The sequence below is a fragment of the Aethalodelphis obliquidens genome, unplaced genomic scaffold, assembly GCF_003676395.1.
Source record: "Aethalodelphis obliquidens isolate GAN/ISIS:26980383/991018 unplaced genomic scaffold, ASM367639v1 scaffold113, whole genome shotgun sequence".
NCBI classification, from domain to species: Eukaryota; Metazoa; Chordata; class Mammalia; order Artiodactyla; family Delphinidae; genus Aethalodelphis; species Aethalodelphis obliquidens.
The window spans coordinates 536780-557628 of NW_020838057.1; the positions used below are offsets into that span (position 1 = coordinate 536780).

The 20849-nt window shown below is 43.1% G+C and overlaps 1 protein-coding gene across 1 annotated transcript in view; it reads left to right on the forward strand.

Annotated features, from left to right (window-relative positions):
- The window catches only part of ZNF606 (zinc finger protein 606), a 52761-nt gene extending 35270 nt beyond the window's left edge, over nt 1-17491 (forward strand). The window contains 7 exon segments of the mRNA XM_027097372.1: nt 6-114; nt 846-902; nt 1516-1604; nt 10012-10138; nt 10367-10465; nt 15554-17325; nt 17328-17491. Coding sequence (XP_026953173.1) covers nt 84-114; nt 846-902; nt 1516-1604; nt 10012-10138; nt 10367-10465; nt 15554-17325; nt 17328-17369 — 2217 coding nt within the window. The 5' untranslated portion in view covers nt 6-83 and the 3' untranslated portion in view covers nt 17370-17491.
- The last annotated feature ends 3358 nt before the right edge of the window (nt 17492-20849 follow it).

Genomic DNA, 20849 nt, shown 5'->3' on the forward strand with positions numbered 1-20849 from the left:
ACTAGGTGGGTATTGCAGTTGCTTTCAGTAATCACCCAAATCCACTGCTCCTGGGCAAGCTCCTGGTGGATTAATCCTGCAGGATGGCAGCCATCAACCCGTGGGCTTCGTGGGGTGAGTACAAATCTTGTTTCTTCTGGGCCTCCCCAGCAATGATGTGCTGGAGAGGGGCTGAGCGCTTTTGGGATTGGGGAGGGGGGGGGTCTCTCTGTCTTGGTATAGAATTAGAACTGAGATTTCTTTAAAAAGTTGGTTGTTTGTATTAAAGTCAGTGTAATTTTTGTGTATTTCATAGTCATCTCCTGAGAAGTCTCATTAGTTTTAAGAGATTTTCTAGTGATTTGTGTGACAGTCGTACGTACAACCAAAATTTCTCTACTACTCCCGTATTTTTTTACTATTATTATTGTTTCTTATTATATAGCAGTGTTTTATGATATAAGAACAATGTTAAAATAGCGTCAGTGGTGTGTTTTATCTTTAAGCGAGCTTTCATGTATCTGTCATTAAAGATATCAAAGGAGTATCTTTCTACTAATATTTTTTAAAAATTAAGTAATGTTAAATTTTATCAAATACCTGTCCAGCCTATTTAAGTAGTTCTGTCCTTAATTGTTCTGTTGCTGTGTCATATCAATAAAATTCCTGAAAGTGACCCACCTGTGCATTTCTGCTATAAATCTAGCTTATGTTGGGTTTGTTTCACACGTCCTTGGTCTCTACTTATGGAATTTTGTTTTGCGCATTAGTGAGACAGTTCTCCTTTTCCATTTGTAGCCTTTAGTCACTAGGATTGGTGTCACAGTTCTTTCCTTTCCTTGTCCTAACCGGATCCTCTGATGCAGGTATCTTTACGGACCAGTCCTGGGGGATGGCGGCTGTTGACCCGTGGGCCTCCTGGGGTGAGTCAAGAACTTTTGTCCCCGGACTTCCCTGGTGGTCCAGCAGTTAAGACTCCACACTTCCATTGCTGGGGATGCGGGTTCCATCCCTGGTCGGGGAACTATGATCCGACATGCCTCATGGTGTGGCAAAAAAACAACTTGTGTCCCCATCAGCCACATTGGTTAACATGTTGTGGTCTCTCCCAGCAGTAACCTGCCATTGCCAGGGAATTAGAGCTGGGGAGGAGGGGGCCGGGGGCGTGGGGTCTGGTCCAGCTCTGTCTCTGGGCAGAGCTGGAACAGAGAGGGACCAGAACACTCCACTGGGGGGTACAGTGTGATGATATCTCCAGGACAGGATGCATGAGAATGAATGTGTGGCGACTTAGGGCTCAGGCCTAGAAAGTCTGTGAAGAGACACTTTGTCTAAGACAGTACCTCAGCAAGGGGAGATTGTCCCTGTGTTTAGGCACATTCTTTAATTTCTCGGCCCCACTGCTTTCATCTATAACATGAGGAGGTAGGGTTTTTCCCTTGCCCAAAGGGGAAGGACAGGGTCAGGAGGTGGGACTCATGTGGTCACACTTCTGGGAGGGAGAACTGCCTCTGTGACTTCACTTTCCTCCCCCAGCTCTGTGTCCTCAGGACTCTACCTGGTGCGTGGAGAAGACCCCTGAGGAGAGAAGGAGGGCCCCCAGGCTTCCGACAGCCCAGGCCCAGGTGAGATGGGGCTTCTGCTTTTTTGTGAAGGGTTGCCCTGTTCCCTAAGGTGTTCAGGGTGTTCCCGGCCATCCCAGTCGATGTACTTCCTCAGTTTACCACAGCTAGGGTTTGGGTAAAGAAGGAATCAGCTAGAAGTTTATTGATTCCTGAGCACAGGTCGGGAGAATTCTGTTTTCCATGACTTGCAGCCTCACTGTCAACCAGCCTGTTCAGAGTCCCGGGCCCCAGCTGTGCTGTGGGCTGTTTGGTGGATAAGGGGCAACCCTCTTCTGGCTAGCATCCCCCTCCTCTTTTTCCCTCCCACCTTCCCTCATGTATTCAGTGCCTGACTCAGATTGATGATGTCTGCTGAGCTCTGTGCTTACTGGGAGGAGAACAAGGTGAAGTGTTAGCCCCCATCCTGAGGAGCTCCCATGCCACTTTCCAGGGTGGTTCAGTCAACTGCTGAGACCTCACCATCTGCCTAGTGCTGCACATGTGGTTCAGGACACAAGCCAGAGGTGCTTAGGGAGGCCCTGAGCCCTGGAGGAGCTGAGCACAACTGATGCCTTGGGAGAGTCTGCATAGAGGCCGTGGGGCACAGAGCACCTGGGGTCCTTTTGCTGTGGAGAGGAGGCTGCCTGGGAGATAGAACACCCCTGAGCCAAGGGGTAAAGGGGACACATCAGCCGGGTGGGCATAGCCTGCTGAGCAGGAATCTGGCCTCCTGTAGCACCATGGGGACACACCACATGACCAGCATCTGGGTGAAGGCTGGCCATAATTAGATTTTAGGCCAAAGAGGCCAGGACAAACCCAGCCGCATCCTGAATGCCCGCCACCGAGCTGGGTCTCCATCCTGGTGGTAATGAGAAGCCTCAGAAGTGTTGGAAGCAGGAGGAACCAGGGTCTAGAATGTGGCTGGAAAGTTGCCTCTGGCAGGGGAGTGGAAAGAATGGGGGCTGTGGGAAGCAGGCTGGCGTATCAGGCTTCAGTCTGACCAGCACCTGGAAGCCAGATCTGAGAGGTATAAGGGAGTCGAAGCAGGAGGACTTCGTGACTGTAAGGGCACAAGGGTGGCTCCCAAGAGAAATAGGGCAGCACAGTTCATGATGTTGGACAGGTGTCATCTCCCTCCTCCCCTCTTGCTCAGCCCCCTTACTTGAGGCAGCCACTTAAAAAAATTTTTTTAATAAAAGCTTTATTAAAATATTAATGTACCATAAAGTTCAACTTTTTAAAGTATGTAGCTCAGTGGGTTTTAGTATATTCACAGAACTCTGCAGCCATCACCAGTATCTAATTCTAGAACATTTTCATCATTCCAAAAAGAAACCCTATACTCATTAGTAGTTACTCCCTGTTTCCCCAGCTCTCAGATCCTGGCAACCACTAATCTACTTTCTCTGTATTTGTGCATTATGGGCATTTCATATAAAGGGAATCATATAATATATGGCCTTTCGTGTCTGGCTTTCATGGGTCCTGTATGTCATATCGTTTATCAGTATTTTATTTCTTTTCATGACTTGGAAGTAGCCATTTTTAACTTATGTTTCAGTTTCTTAGGGTTTTTTCTAAATGAGAGATTTTTATCCTAGTTCTTCACATTTACATGTACTCTAATGATTGTCTGCTGTGAAAGACAAAAATAGTTTCATTACTATATTTAGATTTTTCATTTCTAAGTTAAAATAATGAATCAAGCAAATGTGAGATACTGTGATATAAAAATGTTAATAACATCTCTGCTTAGCATTACGCCTCCCGCCAAGTTAAAAAAAAAATTAACAAAACCTCCCACGGTTTCAAGGCTGACTGGTGAAGCACGTCGTGAGTATGCTGTCCCTACGTCACAGCACTGCCGTCTCAGGTCTGAGCCACGTAATGAGGGCATCACAGCTTGGGTGACTGGTGTTCGTTGCTCTTACAACGTGCGGTCATTTGCAGACAATCGATAGTGAAGCTAGACTAGGCTGAAAGATGGGCCCTGATCAGTTGCTTGGGAACAGAAGTTAGCTGTAGTGAAGTGCTGTGAAGAAATTCTAATAACCACTGTGCTGCACTCTGCTGTCCATTTATATGAGGGTTTCTGAGAGTTATTAGAGTTAATGCCGAGAAAATAAAATGGAGAATTAAAATAACACCACCCTCTAATGTCTGAAGAGTTGTGATTTGTGAGCATGTACTCCTGGCCCCTTCCCACACCCACTTTGGATCTTTCCCTGTGGGAAACTCAAGACTTGAATGTGTGAGTTTTGTATTAAGTGAGGTCTTGGGAACACAAACAAGAGCGCCTTATCCCTCTATTGTTCCCTCCAAATTAAATATTTATTGAAATAAAGCATTCACCTGGTGAAAATATCAAATGCTGTCATCCCTTGTTATCTGAATAGTCTGATCTTACAAACATGTTGGTTAGTGAAGTTTCAGCTAGTGGGAGCCCATTATTTTGATGAATAGGGAAAATAATAATAATATCCCAGCCCATATAAAAACCCCAGCCAGACCCCCCCAAATATGGAAACTCTCAAACCCCCACTATAACAATCCACCAAAGATTTCTGCACAGTAAACATTCACATAAAACACGAATTAATGGAATACTCTGCCTCCGTCTTTGGTTGTTTCAAGGTTGAGCACAGTTTAGTTATATTTTCCTTCTCTGCAAAGAGCTTGCCCTAAAATATTAATAAATAATGAAATTCTGAAGATGCCAGAGAGTATATCTGGACTTCCCCAGGTTCCATGAAGGGGCCAGTTGTCAGAGAATTCAGGTAATGCAGGAGCAATCAGATGAGATCCTTAGCTGTCAGGTAAACAGCTAAGACCCAGCTCAGAACCCCCTACATCCTCTCTTAAACCCTCCTGTAGTTTAAACGTGAGGCTGGTGTGTCAGATTTCATAAAGTGCCTTAGAATGTCTAGATAAATGATTATACTTTTGTACAAAGCAACATGTCCAAAAATGTTTACAAGAATTTGGGTGAAACATCTTTGCAAGTCATCCTGGCAGATGATATTTGGAAAGTAGGAGTTCAGGTAAGGGTTACCTGTGAAATGGAAGGGCTCACTCCTACCTAGGGGGTGGGGCCCTTCTCTGTTCTGCTTCCTTGCTCCTAAGCATTAGGTAACTGAGGCTTTCGTCTCCCAGCCCCACCTCTTGTCTCCACAGCTGGTGAGACTAGGTGCCTATCTTCTGCTGTCTCTTCTGTTTCATCACCAGCCTCAGTTTTGCATTTTCTTTGTATCCCTAAGGCCTCCAGGAGTTGTGGGCCCTGACATTGGGGCATATTCTGCTAGGGGTCTTTTTTCTTCCTGATTGGCAGTCCATGGGCCCTTCCAGTTTTGATGACATCTCTCAACTCTGAAAATATTTTTTATTTAAATTTTTATTTTGACAAATTCCATAACTGCAGAAAAGTATAAAAAGTGATTAAACAGGGTCCCACTCCAAATCATCGTTAATGTTTTGCCATATTTACCTTTCGTTCTTTTTAGTCCCCAATCACATTCTTTTTGCACCCTTCCTGACAACAACCACTTAAGATACGTACACAGTTAATCCATTTTCATACTCATGTAGGTAATAAACTATATAGACATTATAAGGTAATAATCTGTTTTTTTTAACAATGCTTTTTCTACATGCAGCTTTTCTACACCTTTCAAGGTCAATTTTGAGGTATATCCATGTGGTAGATGAAGGTCAAGTACATTCCTTTTGCCACATCAGAGAAGCGCACTCTACTCATCTCTTCTGAGAATAAGCTTATAAGTCCTTCCTCCTTCCACCATTTTTCCTATTCCAAACAAAGCCCTGTGGAAGTTCTTTTAGTTTTGCTTTGTGCGCACATTTAAGTTTATCTAGGCATACCGTGGAGGCAGCACTTCGCTGAGTTTTAGGGTGTTTGTGTTTTCCGTGTGACCAGTGCTTCCACGTGGCTCTGAAAGGGCGAAGCCCCTTCTCAGTCTCCCCACTCAGAAGGTGCATATTTCCCTGCATCTTTGCTGCCACTTGACAATATTAATATCGGGTCTTTTAATTTTTGTTTACCTCAAGACCACAAAAGTTTATTGCATTATTTTAATTTGCATGTTTTTGATTGCTAGTGAGGTTGAATATCTTTAAATGAGTTATTGGCCATCTGTATTTCCTTCTTTCTCTGTGTGTCTCCCATCCCTAGATTTCTGTAGATTCTCACATTAATATGTAGGCATTTCATGCTTTCTGGATCCTGAGTCTTTGCCACATATGGATTATCTTCTCCAAATCTATAGCTTGTCTCTATGGTGTCTTTTATCAGTGAAATGTTTTTTGGTATATTTTTGTCAAATATATCTGTCTTTGTTTATGGCTAGTGTTGGTTGTGTCTTTTTTAAAGAAGTCCTGTGTTTTTAAAAAATTCCCTCCTGTTTTCCTTTATATTATTTTTCTGAGGTTGTCTGTTAGATGGCCCCCTGACTGCTGTGTTTTTTATCTCTTCTTCATATTCTCTGAGCCTCTTGTATTATCCTGTCCTATTTTATACCGAATCTTTCCAATCTGGGAATTAGAAGTATAGGTCATTGGAAGTTGGATGTGACTGCTGCCTGGATTCTCTGTCCTCTTAGCTGCTAAGTTCAGTCTTTCCACCTGTGCAGATGTTCCTCATGTGTGCAGGGGCCCTCTGGTCTGTCTTTGTTTACCAGAGAAGAGCTGTGGGGCTGTGTCTGACAGATCTGCTTTGTGCACCTGAGCAGGTCTGGTTCCTGATTGACCTGCCTCTAGGTCTCTGTCTCTATCTGTCTCTCTCCCTCCCTCCCCTGACAAGTCTCACTCTAATCTCCATGTGCCTCGGTGGGCCAGGATCACCAGGTCGGTTCTGCTTCCGGTTTCCTGGGTGCACAGCTGGCTGTTAGGCCACAGACCCCTCCCCTCTCCCTGTGTTGGGCTGAAGGGGTCTCAACTCCAGGGTAGTCACTCATCCAGGCAGCCTGAGAACCTCCCACACTCTTGAGTATGAGGAGGGTCCAGGGAGTTTTTCCCACAAGGCAAACTGGCTGGCAGGGATGTGGGGCAACTGGCAAAGTTGTCCTGAATATAGAGGTCCTGAGTATAGACCTTGCAGCCTGATTCTCCTGGCTTCAGTGGCATTTAAGCTCAGAGCCCAGAGCCTCTCTTGGGGTCCTGCTTCCCCTGCAGCCCCTTCTAATGTGCAGGCCTGGGGTCTCCTTTGCTCTGGTTCCTTGGTCACCCACACTCATCTCCCCATCTTGCGGGAATGTGTAGAACACCACATGCCGACGGCCTCTTCGCTGGCCCGTTATGTCGTTTACTTTCTTAAAAAAAACTTTTGGAGGGGCTTCCCTGGTGGCGCAGCGGTTGAGAGTCCGCCTGCCAATGCAGGGGACGCGGGTTCGTGCCCCGGTCTGGGAGGATCCCACATGCCACGGAGCTGCTGGGCCCGTGAGCCATGGCCGCCGAGCCTGCGCGTCCAGAGCCTGTGCTCTGCAGCAGAGGAGGCCACATCAGTGAGAGGCCCATGTACCGCAAAAAAGAAAAAAAAACAAAAAACTTTTGGAGATTTAAAAACCCTATGAGTTTCCTGTTGCCGCTATAACAGATTACCACAAACTTAATGGCTTAGAACAACATGAATTTATTCTCATGTTCTGGAGTCTGAAGTCTAGAATGGGTCTACAGGGTTGTGTTCTTTCTGGAGGCTCAGGGGAGAGGCTGCTTCCTTGCTTTCACTCGCTTCTAGAGGCTACCTGCCATTTCTTGGCTCATGGCCCCTTCCTCCATCTTCAGTGTGCATCACTCCGACCTCTGCTTGCATTGTCTCCTTTTCTCTGACGCATACACTCCTACCTCTTTCACTTGTAAGGACCCTTGTGATTTCATTGAGCCCACTGGATAATCCAAGATAGTCTTCCCATCTCAACATCCTTAACGTAATCACATCTCTGTAACTATGACATCTTTTGTCATATTAAGATAACAGTCATTAGGACATGGACGTCTTTGGCAGTGCCATTATTCAGCTGACGACAGACACCCACATTCACCAGCCTTAGCAAATGTCACCTTCCAACTTTCTGCCTTTTCATTTATTCGGACAACCTTTTAAAAAAAAAAACTAGAGTATTTTATAGCAAAGCACAGATACTGTATCATTTCACACTTCTGTGTATGTATCTGAGACATTCATACCTTTTAGAAGATAAACACAATACCTTTACACACCCAACAAAATTAACAACAGTAATTCCTTACTATTACCTAATACCAAGCCCGTATTCACTTTTCCCCACTTGTCCCCAAAATGTCTTTTGCAGTTGTTATTCAAATCAGGATCCAAGCAAGGACCACATGTTGCATGTGCTTCATATACTGAAGAAACCAGGTCACCTGTCTTGGGTTGCCTGATTTTGCCTTTGTGATGTCCTTGGATGAGTTCCTCTATCCAGCTGTCTCCCATAGACTGGTAGTTGAGCTAGAGGATAGGGCAGATTCAGGCTTTGTATTTTGGGCAAGAGTACTTGATAGGTGGTGCTGGGTCCTTCTTACTGTCCTGCATCAGTGGGCACAGGTTGTCTGGTTGGCCCATTTCCAGGTGATGTGATGGATTAGTGGCTGCAGGTATTGTCAGCCTGACCCCTCCATCGGACATTTCCCTTATGCCTTTCACCTGTGGTTTAGCAGTCATCGATGATCATTGCCAATGTCCACTATTTTAGTAGGGGTTGCAGAATCTCTCTAGTGATTTCATTCCTTCTGTGTCAATTAGATGTGGTGGTTTTGTTCCTTTTTAAGTATGTGTATGGGGATCTGTTGGGGTCTTGGGAAGGGTGGGAGGTGAACTTGTGGCTCAGTCCACCAGCTTGACAGCTGCCACGGTGTGGGCTTGGACCTTGTTAACTATTGAACTTTGAAGCCATCTAAGTAGGTGCCACCCTTGAGATTAGGGAGCATGAGATGGGCACACCAGGAGCACCCTGGGCAGGAAGCCTGGCCTCCCAGCTGGTCTCCCAAGTGTGATCACTCTGAAAGTGCATTGAGTTTAGGTATGGTGCACACTTCGGTTTTGTGCACTTCTCTACCCGAATGTTACATTTAAGTAAAAAAGTTTACCCCAAAAATGTAGAAGCAGCAGCCAGTAAGGAAACTGAGGCCTGGGCATATCTGTAAGAGGAAAATAAACAAATTGGAATGGAGGAGTCCAAGGCTAAGGAGGGTTTCACTAAAGGAGGTTGTGAATAGCAGTTGTAAATGCTTTTTGGAGTTAGAGAATCACTGGAGCAGAAGCAGTTCTGTGTTTCAAGCCAGTCATGTGAAGGTGGAGGAGGAGCAGTTCAGACCAGCAGAGCAAAGTCTACACTGAAGACCAGCATGAGGGCTGACCCTGGTCGGGGATGACTCTCAGGACAGAAAGGAAGGCCACATGTGGGTGGAAGAGAAGTGAATAGCAGGCTGTGAGGAAGTGGAGGGATGCTTGGAGTGGAAGCGCACTGCACGTGTATCCATTCAGTGGGTGTTTGTCCTGGGGATGATTCTGCACTGACATGGAAGGGAGGACTGTAGTGCACAGACAGCCCAAGAGGGGGCCCTAGGAAGGAACAGGGGCTGTGGGGTTTGTCTCTCACTCACCTCCCATGAAGCACAGCTCGCTCCCCAGTCCCCCTGCCACAACCTGGAAGTGCCCAGATACCTGAGGCTCACGTTGATGGCTTCAAAGGACTGTAAGGGATGCATTCATTGCAAAAATCAGACTTCCCTTTAGCTTTCTAGTGGGTATTCTTGGTTCTCTTTTTCCTAAAAACATCAGTTTGAACTTTTTCAAAATCAAAGTGCTTTGACAGCAACTGTAAGTGATTCTCTTTGGCTTGGGCTGCTCTGCTTAATCCTGTCTCACCCCTACCTCCAGTCCTTGGGTCGGAGACAATCTGGGAGTGGAAGTGTCTCTGCTGTGGCCAAGAAGGCGGTCACCCTTCCAGGTCCTAGATCTACACGTGGAGCAGACTTGAGCCCCAGGTTCTCTGGTCTGTGACCAGGGCTCAGAGTCTGCATCCACCCTGGTCCTGGTCTCGGTCTTATTAAGTGTCTGCAGTTCCAGAGAAGCAGGAGGAATTGCCCAGATGGGAGTCCTGTCCATACTAGCCAGTGTTAACTAGAATTGGGCAAGATCTTAGGAGAGACCTGCTCATCTCTATTGTGGTTATTGTGGGCCCAGATATCTAACTCCCTAAGAGTACATCCCAAATGCAGGGCCCTGGGTGGCTCCCAGTGAGACCTGACCCACGTCAGTGAGAACACCGAACGCATCCAGGACAATTCCTCTATGTACTATCTCCTCTCCAGGGCTGTCAGCCTCACTCCATCCCCAGAAAACACTGGAGTGGGGGTAGCTCCGGGCTGAGGAGGAACATGTGTGCTCTTTTAGGAACCAGTGACCTTCAAGGATGTAGCTGTGGACTTCACCCAAGAGGAATGGGGGCAGCTGGACCCTGTTCAGAGGACCCTGTACCGTGATGTGATGCTGGAGACCTATGGGCATCTGCTCTCTGTGGGTAAGGCGGGGACTGCCCAAGTAAACGATGCTGTCCTCCTTGCAATCCCCTGTGCTACTCTCTGTTTACAAGCTTACGAGGCCTCAGAAGGGCTGAGATGATCTTGAGCCCTGAGGTTCAAGGATGAAATCCCTATTGCTCATAAAGCATGAAGTGAAGTCATTCATGAGAAATAGACAAGGGAGGGTTACATGGCTCTACAAGTCTGTGTTTTTCCTCCACATGTAGGGAATAAGATCGCCAAGCCTGAGGTCATCTCCCTGTTGGAGCAAGGAGAAGAACCGTGGTCGGTGGAGCAGGCATATCCTCCTCAAGGCACTTGTCCAGGTGAGAGCAGACCCCAGGTGGGAGCGAGGAACCTTCCTCCAAGCCATCCTTGTTTGGGAAGTGGGCTGAGGCCGTGAGGAGTTCACTTCCTCAGAGATGGTCACAGTTCCTTCCAAGGAGCTTTATCCCTTTATCCCTTGACTTTTTTCTGCTGTTGATTCAGAGTAAAGATGCCCACCTTTTTAACACGGTAACAGTTTTTGTATGCTACAGTTTCCCTCCTCACCTCTCATGTTCTTTGCTTTGTCCCTTTGTCTAAGAAGACTTCTCATTCATTTACCTGCTTTTTAATGTTTTATTGCCAAACTTGTGGCCTGTAGTCACTAACTCTTCTTACAAAAAAACAACAAAAAATGTTTTTTTAATATAGATAATGTATTTACATGATTCAAAAAACTCAAAGCTATATAAAATGTGTAAGCTGAAAAAAATCTCATTTATACTCTCTCCTCTTATCCACATTATTATTATTCTCCAGAGAGACACACAGATAGACACACAGACACACAGAGGCACACACAGGTAACCACTTTCCTTTTACTATAAATTTTGGGGTTATTTTATTAGTGGTTACCCTGGGAATTATAATTAACATCTTAATTTATAACAATTTAGTTTGGGTTACTATCAGTTTAATTTTGATAGTATACAAAAACTTTGCTTCCGTATAGCTCTGTCCTCCCTCTTTTGTGCTATTATTGTCACAAATTACATCTGTACATTGTGTTTCAACATAGATTCATAACAGATTTTTAATTTATTTATAATTATTGCTTTATGTAGTTGTCTTTTAAATCAGATAGGAAACAAACAAAAAATGCATTTGTATCGTCTTCTTGTATTTACCTATGTAGTTACCTTTACTGGTAGTCAGTATTTCGAGTTAGTGTCTTTTCATTTCAGCCTAAAGAACTCCTTTTAGCATTTCTTGTAGGGCAGGTTTACTAGCAGCAAACTCTTAGCTTTTTTTATCGGAGAATGTCTTGATTTCTCCACTTTTGAATGATAGTTTTGCCAGGTATAGAATTCATGGTTGACATATTTCTTTTTCTCTCTGGCCTCCGTGGTTTCTGATGAGAAATAAGCTGTTTATCTTGTTGAGGATCCCGTGTATATGATGACTTGCTTCTCTCTTGTTGCTTTCAGGATTCTCTCTTTGGCTTTGGCTTTTGAAAGTTTAATTACAGTGTGTATGCATGGGCCTTCTAGATTCCCAGGAATATGTTAGGACTTTTCAAATCTATGGACATCTCACTCCTCAGGTTTTCCTTTCATTTTCTGGTTTGTGTATTGTGTACCCCGTCTGTTTTCCATCACCTCAGACAGTAACGCTTTAAAACATTGCCATTAAACGTTTGACAAATACCTACTTCCTAGAAGTTTTTAGCGCTGTGCAAGTTCCCACAAGCCTTTCAAGTGGGGTCTTCCTGGGAACCACCAAACAGGTCAGATAATGACTGTTGTTTGGGAATGAGGCTTTGAAAAAGCTCTAGCTTTGTTCTGTTCCTTCTATCACCAGAAATGTGAGCTGTTATTTTCCAAGGCTACTGCTGAGTTGAGGAGTCAGATGGGATTAGGGTAAGTTAAAATGCCACAAAACTCACCGTTATTATTGAAACTCAGTTTTCCTTGAATAAACTCTCCCTGGGTTGCTGCAAGTCTTTGGTTAATTTAGAGAATTCAGAAGAAACTTATTCTGTCAGGTTTTGCCAGTTTTATGGTTGCTTTTATGGAGTGGTGAAATTTCACTGATCTCTTACCGAGGTTAATTGCTTGCAATAATTTCTATTGTTTGTTTCCTAAGTTTTTTAATGCAATTATAAGAATATAGGCATATGTAGTTACTTTTCACCTTTCCAAAGGTAGAATACAATACACATCATTCTGTATCTTGTTGTTTTTAATTTAACGATATACCATGGCCCCCTCTTGAGTCCTGAAGTTGTACATCTTCCCATCTAACGAAGTGAACTTTTGTGGAGTCTTAACCAGCTGCCCCCTATCTGGATCTGAAACCTTCCACCAAGGAGTCATGAATTCCAGAAGCTTTAATGGTCAGTGCTGACCATTCTAAGTAACTGTCCTGAGCCCTGTGGTTCCACCACCTCCATCCTTACACTTCTGCCTTCTTGGAAATCATCTCAACTGTCTCCTTGATCTTGGTAGAACCAGGAATCTCAGCTCTACCTTCTAGATTGTTTCCCCGTCTTCTTGATCTATATCCCTGATGCCAACCTTCTGTGAGTCTGCTAAGCTGGAAATGGGGAAGTCATCCTGACTGCCTGCTCTTTCCTCTCTAAGAAGTAATCTCTTTTCTGACTTCTGAGATTTTCTTCCTCTGAAATGTCAGCTGTGTCATTCAGCTTCCACCAACATCACCCTCAGGTAGGCACCCTCATAAAATTCCAGCTCAAGTTGGTGAGTGAATTATTATTTGTTATTAGCCCCCTCAGATGTTGTTTCTAGATTTATATCCCTGAAATCTTCCATTATGAGGTCTCTGCCAGTAAACCTACAGTGACTTGAGTTGCCTTTTAAATAACTCTGACCAGATTTCAAGACCTTCCAATTTTTTCTATTATTTTGCTCATTTCCTGACTAGTTCCTGCAGTTTACTCAGCTGGCATCCTTAAGGCCCTCCTTACATTTCAGTCACATCACGCATGCCTTTGCTCATGCCATACCAGCAGTCTGTCTGTATTTGAGCCATGCCCGAAGACTGAGCTCATGTTATTTCTCTTGTGTGAAACCTTCCTTGATTGCTTCTGTCGTGGTCTCCTTTTCTGACCTCCCATCCGCTTAGCATCTACAACCCCACAAACTCTCAGTGATGTAATGTGTGTATTCATAACTGTTTAGATCGTCACCTCATCACATAGATTATAATTTACAGGTGGAAGAGACACTCAGGCCGTAAGTACTGAGTATGAAGCTGGACGGACATTATTTATCTAATCAGTGACTTGGTCAGCTACCATTTTTTAAAGTTTCTACTGGAAAAATTCAAAAGTTGTTTGAAGATCATTCCCTAACTACTAGAAGCTAAGCTTAAAATTGATAGTAAGTGCCATTTCTTGAGCAGAGTAGGATCTCTCCTGTTGTAATCGACTTGGGTAATAAAAGAGGGAAAATGGTGTATAGTGAAGAAGAAGAAAAACCTGGAGAAAGAGGACAAGGGTCTAGGCCCTGTTGGGTACCTGCAGCATTAGACCCTGTGGTATGCTGAATAATGAATGATACCCACCCCTGCAAAATGTCCACATCTGAAACTTGTGAATATGGTGCCTTATATGGCAAAAGAGACTTTTTCAGATGTGAATTAAACTAGGGATCTTGAGATAGATTATCTTGGATTGTCTGGATGGGCCCATGTTATTGTGAGGTCATTCTAAGAGTGAGGCAGGAGTGTCAGAGACACAGAGATGTGACTGACAGAAGCAAAGGTTGGAATGATAAACTTTGAAGATGGAGGGGGGAGCTACAAGCCAAAGAATGCAGGCAGCTTTTAAAGATGGCAAAGGCAAGGATGTGGATTTTCCCCTAGAGCTTCTGAAGGAAAGTTATCTTGATTTTAGCCCAGTGAAAGCCATTTAGAACTTCTGACTTTCAGACTGTGAGACAGTGAGTTTGTTATTTTAAGCCACAACATGTGTGGTAATTTGTTACAGCAGCAATAGGAAACTAATACAGACCCCTGTTGTTGGAGGACTGATACCTCAGCAGTGATGATAGGTAGCTTCCACATATTGAATTTGCCAGACATTTTGCTGGATTCACAATCTCATTTAATCTTCAGAAAAGTCACGTAAGGATAGTGGCAGAGCCAGTACTTAAATACAGATTATCAGACTATAACTCCTGTATCTGCTTCATTGCAGTGTGCTGTCTTTCCAGTCTATCTCTTTTGTCATTATTCTACACATGTTAGAAGAACTTTAGGAGTATCCTGAAACCACGTGATTTTTGCTGTTCAGGAGGATGATTTTGTGTTATTGACTGAACTCTGTGAGATAGGAAATAATGTGATAGCTTGAAGCCTTTGTTGGTGATACTTTCTCTTAACCCCATCCCCTTCTTTTTTTGGCAGGTGTCAAAGTAGGGGAACAGTAAGGACATTATAACATAGAAATGAATTAGCACACTTTAATAATTTAAACATTAGTTTCTGAGGGGCTGGTTGTTCATCTGTCTTTTGTTAAGCCAGTTATTATTTTTTCACCTTAATAGTATTAAATGCATCTGGATCCTCCAGACAACCCCCAGGTTCAGTGATTCATTAGAAGGACTCCCTGGACTCAAAAGGCATTATATTCAGGGTAATGGTTTATTACAGTGCAAGGACACAAAGCAACATCAGCAGAGGGTAAAGGTGCATGGAGCGAGGTCTGGAGGAAACCAAATGCAAGCTTTCAGTAGTTCTTTCCCAGTGGAGTTGCAAAGAACACACTTAATTCCTTCAGCAATGAGTTGTGTGAAGTGTCATCTACTAGGGAAGCTTGCCCAAGCCTGTGAGTCCAGGGTGTTTATTGGGGGTTGGTCATTTAGACACACATGACTGACTGAGTAATCATGGAAGCTCCAGAACCCCAGAAGGAAGCAGGTGTTCACCATAAATGACATTGTTTGTACAAACTGTCTAGAGAAGTTGGTACAGTATACTTCAAGGGTTCAAGCATGCAGAACACTCTTATGAGTTAGAACATTCCAGGATCTCAGTCCTTAGGAGTTGGCCGAGGGCCAGTCATGAAACAGGCCTTCTTGGGAATGTGCAAAGTGTGACCAACTCAAGTGTGTAGAGTTAACTCTTTCCTGCACACACGTAATAACTGGTCCTCCTTTTCATGGGAAGATACTCCTAAATGGGTTTTATTCATATTCAGTGCACACTTTGTATTCTGGTTAACTACTTTTGTTCACTTTTTACTATTCTTCTCTTTCCTATTACAATCTTCCTCTGGGTTACAAGTCTATTTGGAAACAAGTTCATGCTTACCTTTTCAATAATATGGACAGTAAATCTTACCTTTTCCACTCTACTCTTAGAAGTTCTTTCCCTATGCTCTCATGGATATTTTCTGTTTGTTTCAGAATGGGTGAGAAATCTTGAAAGCAAAGCGTTGATCCCAACACAGAGCATTCTTGAGGAGGAACAGTCCCATAGCATGAAGTTGGAGAGATACATATGGGATGATCCTTGGTTCTCCAGGTTAGAAGTTTTGGGATGTAAAGACCAATTAGAAATGTATCACATGAACCAGAGTACAGCTATGAGGCAAATGGTCTTCATGCAAAAGCAAGTACTGTCTCAAAGAGGCGCTGAGTTCTGTGAACTTGGGGCAGGGTGTAGCCAGAGACTAAGCATTGTTCCATCTCAGAAAGTTTCTCAAATAGAACATTTCTATAAGCCTGATACAAATGCTGAAAGTTGGAGATGTAACTCAGCCATAATGTATGCAGATAAGATTACCTGTGAAAATAATGAGTATGACAAAGCCTTCTACCACTCCATGCAACCTGTTCACCCTGCAAGGGTGCAAACTGGAGATAATCTTTTCAAATGTACTGATGCTGTTAAATCTTTCAATCATATACTGCATTTTGGTGATCATATGGGAATGCATACAGGAGAAAAACTATATGAATATAAGGAATGCCATCAAATCTTTAACCAGAGCCCATCATTTAGTGAACATCCAGGACTTCATATTGGAGGAAACCAGTATGATTACAAAGAATATGAGAATATCTTTTACTTTTCATCCTTTATGGAACATCAAAAAATTGGTACTGTAGAGAAAGCATATAAATACAATGAATGGGAGAAAGTCTTTGGGTATGACTCATTCCTTACACAGCATACAAGCACTTACACTGCAGAGAAACCCTACGAATATAATGAATGTGGGACGTCTTTTATCTGGAGCTCTTACCTTATCCAACATAAGAAAACTCATACTGGAGAGAAACCCTATGAATGTGATAAATGTGGAAAAGTTTTTAGGAATCGTTCAGCCCTTACTAAACATGAACGGACTCACACTGGAATCAAACCCTATGAATGTAATAAATGTGGAAAAGCCTTCAGCTGGAATTCTCATCTTATTGTACACAAGAGAATTCATACGGGAGAGAAACCTTATGTATGTAATGAATGTGGGAAGTCTTTCAACTGGAACTCCCATCTTATTGGACATCAGAGAACTCATACTGGAGAGAAACCTTTTGAATGTACTGAATGTGGGAAATCTTTCAGCTGGAGCTCCCATCTTATTGCCCACATGAGAATGCATACTGGAGAGAAGCCCTTTAAATGTGATGAATGTGAAAAAGCTTTTAGGGATTACTCAGCCCTTAGTAAACATGAAAGAACTCATTCTGGAGCAAAACCATATAAATGTACTGAATGTGGAAAATCCTTCAGCTGGAGCTCCCACCTTATTGCCCATCAGAGAACTCACACAGGAGAGAAACCCTATAACTGTCAGGAATGTGGCAAAGCATTCAGAGAACGTTCAGCCCTCACTAAACATGAAATAATTCATTCTGGAATTAAGCCCTATGAATGTAATAAATGTGGAAAATCATGCAGCCAGATGGCTCACCTTGTTAGACATCAAAGGACTCATACTGGAGAGAAGCCCTATGAGTGCAATAAATGTGGAAAATCCTTCAGCCAGAGTTGCCACCTTGTTGCCCATCGGAGAATCCACACTGGTGAGAAACCCTACAAATGTAATCAATGTGAAAGATCCTTTAACTGTAGCTCTCATCTTATTGCACACAGGAGAACTCATACTGGAGAGAAACCATATAGATGTAATGAATGTGGGAAAGCATTTAATGAGAGTTCTTCCCTTATTGTACATCTGAGAAACCATACTGGAGAAAAACCCTACAAATGTAATCATTGTGAGAAAGCTTTCTGTAAGAATTCTTCTCTTATTATTCATCAGAGAATGCATAGTGGAGAGAAACGCTTTATATGCACTGACTGTGGAAAAGCCTTTAGTGGTCACTCAGCCCTACTTCAACACCAGAGAAATCATAGTGAAGAGAAACTCTGTGAATTGAATTGATGAGAGATTTTTCTTTTATTGTACATTTGATAACACATTGAAAAAAAACCTATAAGTATAATCAAGAGGGGAAATTTTTAATACTAGTTCAGTAAGACTTCTCCCCTTATTAATCAGTAGAAATTATCATCATAGAAGAAACCTGTGAATGAAAAGAATAGGCAAAAGCCTTCCACAGTTGTGTAGCCTTTATTTAACATCAAATAATTACAGTGAAGAGGACACCAGGAATCCTACTTGAGCAACATGAACGTAGGGAATGAGACATCTTTTTGTAAGAGATCTCAACTATTTGTGGATCAGAGTGCATTGTTAAGGGAAAAATTTTATCCTAGGAAAAGTGTTTCAACTAGAAATCTGCTGTTTTGCATCAAGCTGGAATATTGGATGGAAGCTTTACAATAACATTTTGTGCATCATTATGGAAACACAGATTGTGCTATTATAAGGGGAGGGTCTGGGTGCCCTTTAAGGAATAGAATATGGAATACTAAACCTGAATTTAAGGAAAAAAAAAGTGTTGAATGGGATATCTACTGTTGATTGAGATTAACCTTAGAAAAGATTAGTAAATGAGATTACTAATGATGGAAAGGTATTGCCCATAAGTATGAGACTGATGTTGTTGGAACAAAAGGTGATACTTAATAACCCAGTGTGTCAGTGACCATGGTTTACTCATTACTGCATTGTTGGACAATTAGTTTGTAATCTGTTTTAGGCAGTCACTGTAAGTTATAATTATGGATACTGAGTCAATATACATAACAAAAAAAGGAATAAAAAGGACACAAAATTGTATATACATATCTACTATAACATCTAAAAAGTGTATATGCATAACGACTGGAAAGACCCATGGATAAATTAACCCAGTTAAGGTTTTTTTTTAAGTTTTACAAACACATACAGCACTTATCACGTGCTAAACTTTGTTTTAAATACTTTTCAAATATTAACTTGTTCAGTCCCCTTAATTCTATGAGATAGGTACTATTATCCCAGTTTTACAAAGGGAGAAACTGAGGCAGAAATCATCAGAGACCTACCTAAGGACACACAGCTAGTTAGGAATAGAAAGATTGTTTGGCTCCAGAGATTGTTTTAACCACTGTGTTGCACTGCCTCTGCAGTGATTTTTTTTCCCCTAATGTTTTTTTTTTTTTAATTTTGTCCAGTGTTCTTATAGTAGATATTTGATAATAAAAATCAAATTCCTAAACAATGAGAAGTAAAGTTACCTGGCTTTCTACCCTGTGGGATTTCGGGTACCATGAGAGCAAACCTCCCTTTGGAATACGAAGTCTGGATTGGACATTCAGAATCAGTGCATTTTCTGGGCCCTGGGTTCCCTAGAATTTCACCACCTATGACCCTGAAGATTACAGCAGAGCAGGGGCTGGAGGACTCACTGGAGGTTTGGGCAAGTCAGAGGAAATGCCCCTTGATGGGTTTAGAATGCCCTTCATGAGGCAGAGGGCAAGAGACACATCTGCACATGAGAGCACCATTTCTCAAGGTCTCCGTAGAATTCAATGTTTATATTTTCTTTATCTTCTCCAGATGAAGAGATTACTTGATAGTAAGGAAGATTCAGAAGGAAAGGGAGCTAATCAGTCATAAAATGAGGAAGTTTCTCTGAGTGCTCAGAGTGGAAAGGGGGCAAGATGACTAGGAGGACTTGGGTGGCATTTCTTCGGTTCACAAATATTTCCTGTATTTCCCTAAGGTAGGGCTATAATTAGGGGCCAGCAGTCCTTCCTGGATGGGTTTCAAGGGTATTGGTTAGAAATCCAGGGTACAGAAGGTTCATCTAGTTCTCGAGGGGTCCATGACTCTCCAGTGGTTGAGAAAAAGTGGCCTGCTGGTATGGTGGGACTCTGTGCTCACTGTCAAACTCCTGTAGCTGGCGCTTCCATAGGTATGTAACAGTGACCCTACCTTAATGTATAGGGGTTGCCCAGTAAAGGTTGCAGGGGTAAATTAATTGGATTTCTTGTATGATTTGTGCAGAGATCCTTGGAGAGAATAGAGGCAGCACTATTAACCTCTGTAAGAGACAGCAGCCTAATGCATCAAGAGGTGTACTGCCAATATATGGGTATTGTATTCTAATACCCAAAGTAATATACTTTGAACCCAGATTTTCTGATTTAGGGACTACAAAGGATTTTGTAAGTTATACACAAATATTCCACAAGCATCCTGGCAAGTTCTGTAACTGTACCACCAAGCTTAGTATCTTTTAAAAAATATTTCTAAAAGGGCCTCCTGGACTTTTAAAGTGTCCTTCTAAAAGGGTCCCAGACTTCTGCTTCCTCCTAGAAGGATTCCCTACCTCCCTACCACCTATTACACAAACTTATGTATGCCCAGGGCTCCCAGGTCCCCTCTTACCTCCCTATTCTAACCCACATCTAACTCAGTTCATTGCCCTTTTGATCCCCACGCTTCACTCTTCCCCAACTCTGAAACCTGCTGGGCCCAGTTGGAACTCTCCATTCAGCCATCTTCTGCTGTGACTGAAACTTGGGTTTCCCCTCTGCACAGTACCTTTTCTTACGATCCTTGCAGGGAGTGGCTGCTTTGTCTTCCACTCTTCTTCATTTGTTGCTTCTAGATTGTTTCCCCTCCCTTCTCTCTAAAACTGAGTTCTGACTCTTGGGACACCAAACTATCATATCACTCCTGCTTCCCTCTGTTGCAGTCACCTTATGAATGGTTCACTCTTCCCATCCGTAAAGATTTCAGCTCTTGCTGTATTGCATCTAAAACCACCCACATCGTAATACTTCCTGATTTTATTGTCCAGGTAGATGATCTTCCTGTGTCCTGACCTCACAGTTCTTTGACCTGTCTGCTCACGGTTTTGTCACCCACCCTGCAACAGACAGTCACTCCCATTGTCATCCCTAGGACCATTCCATTACCAGTGACTGGAACCTCCCCACCATCGGTTTCAAGTGTCTTTTCTTAAGCTAGTTGGCTGTTTAGTACCAAGATTCCAACAGTCCCTTCACTGAATCTTCCCTTACGCTTGTTCCCAGCAGAAGACTTTGCTTCCTGTTTCCCTGAGTGATAGAAGCCAGCAGAGGCCTTGCATGACATCTGTCCACCTTCTCTACCCACTTTCCATAATTTCCGTGCCTTCCCACTTGTGCGTGTATATGAACTGACTGGGTTGGCACCAGAGCCTGTCCCATGTCCACTACTCCAAGACATCGCTCCAGCAAGTTTCCCGTATCTCTTGTATCCTCAGGTTTTCTGTATATACTGGATTATCCCCATGGACATGTGAACATACTTAA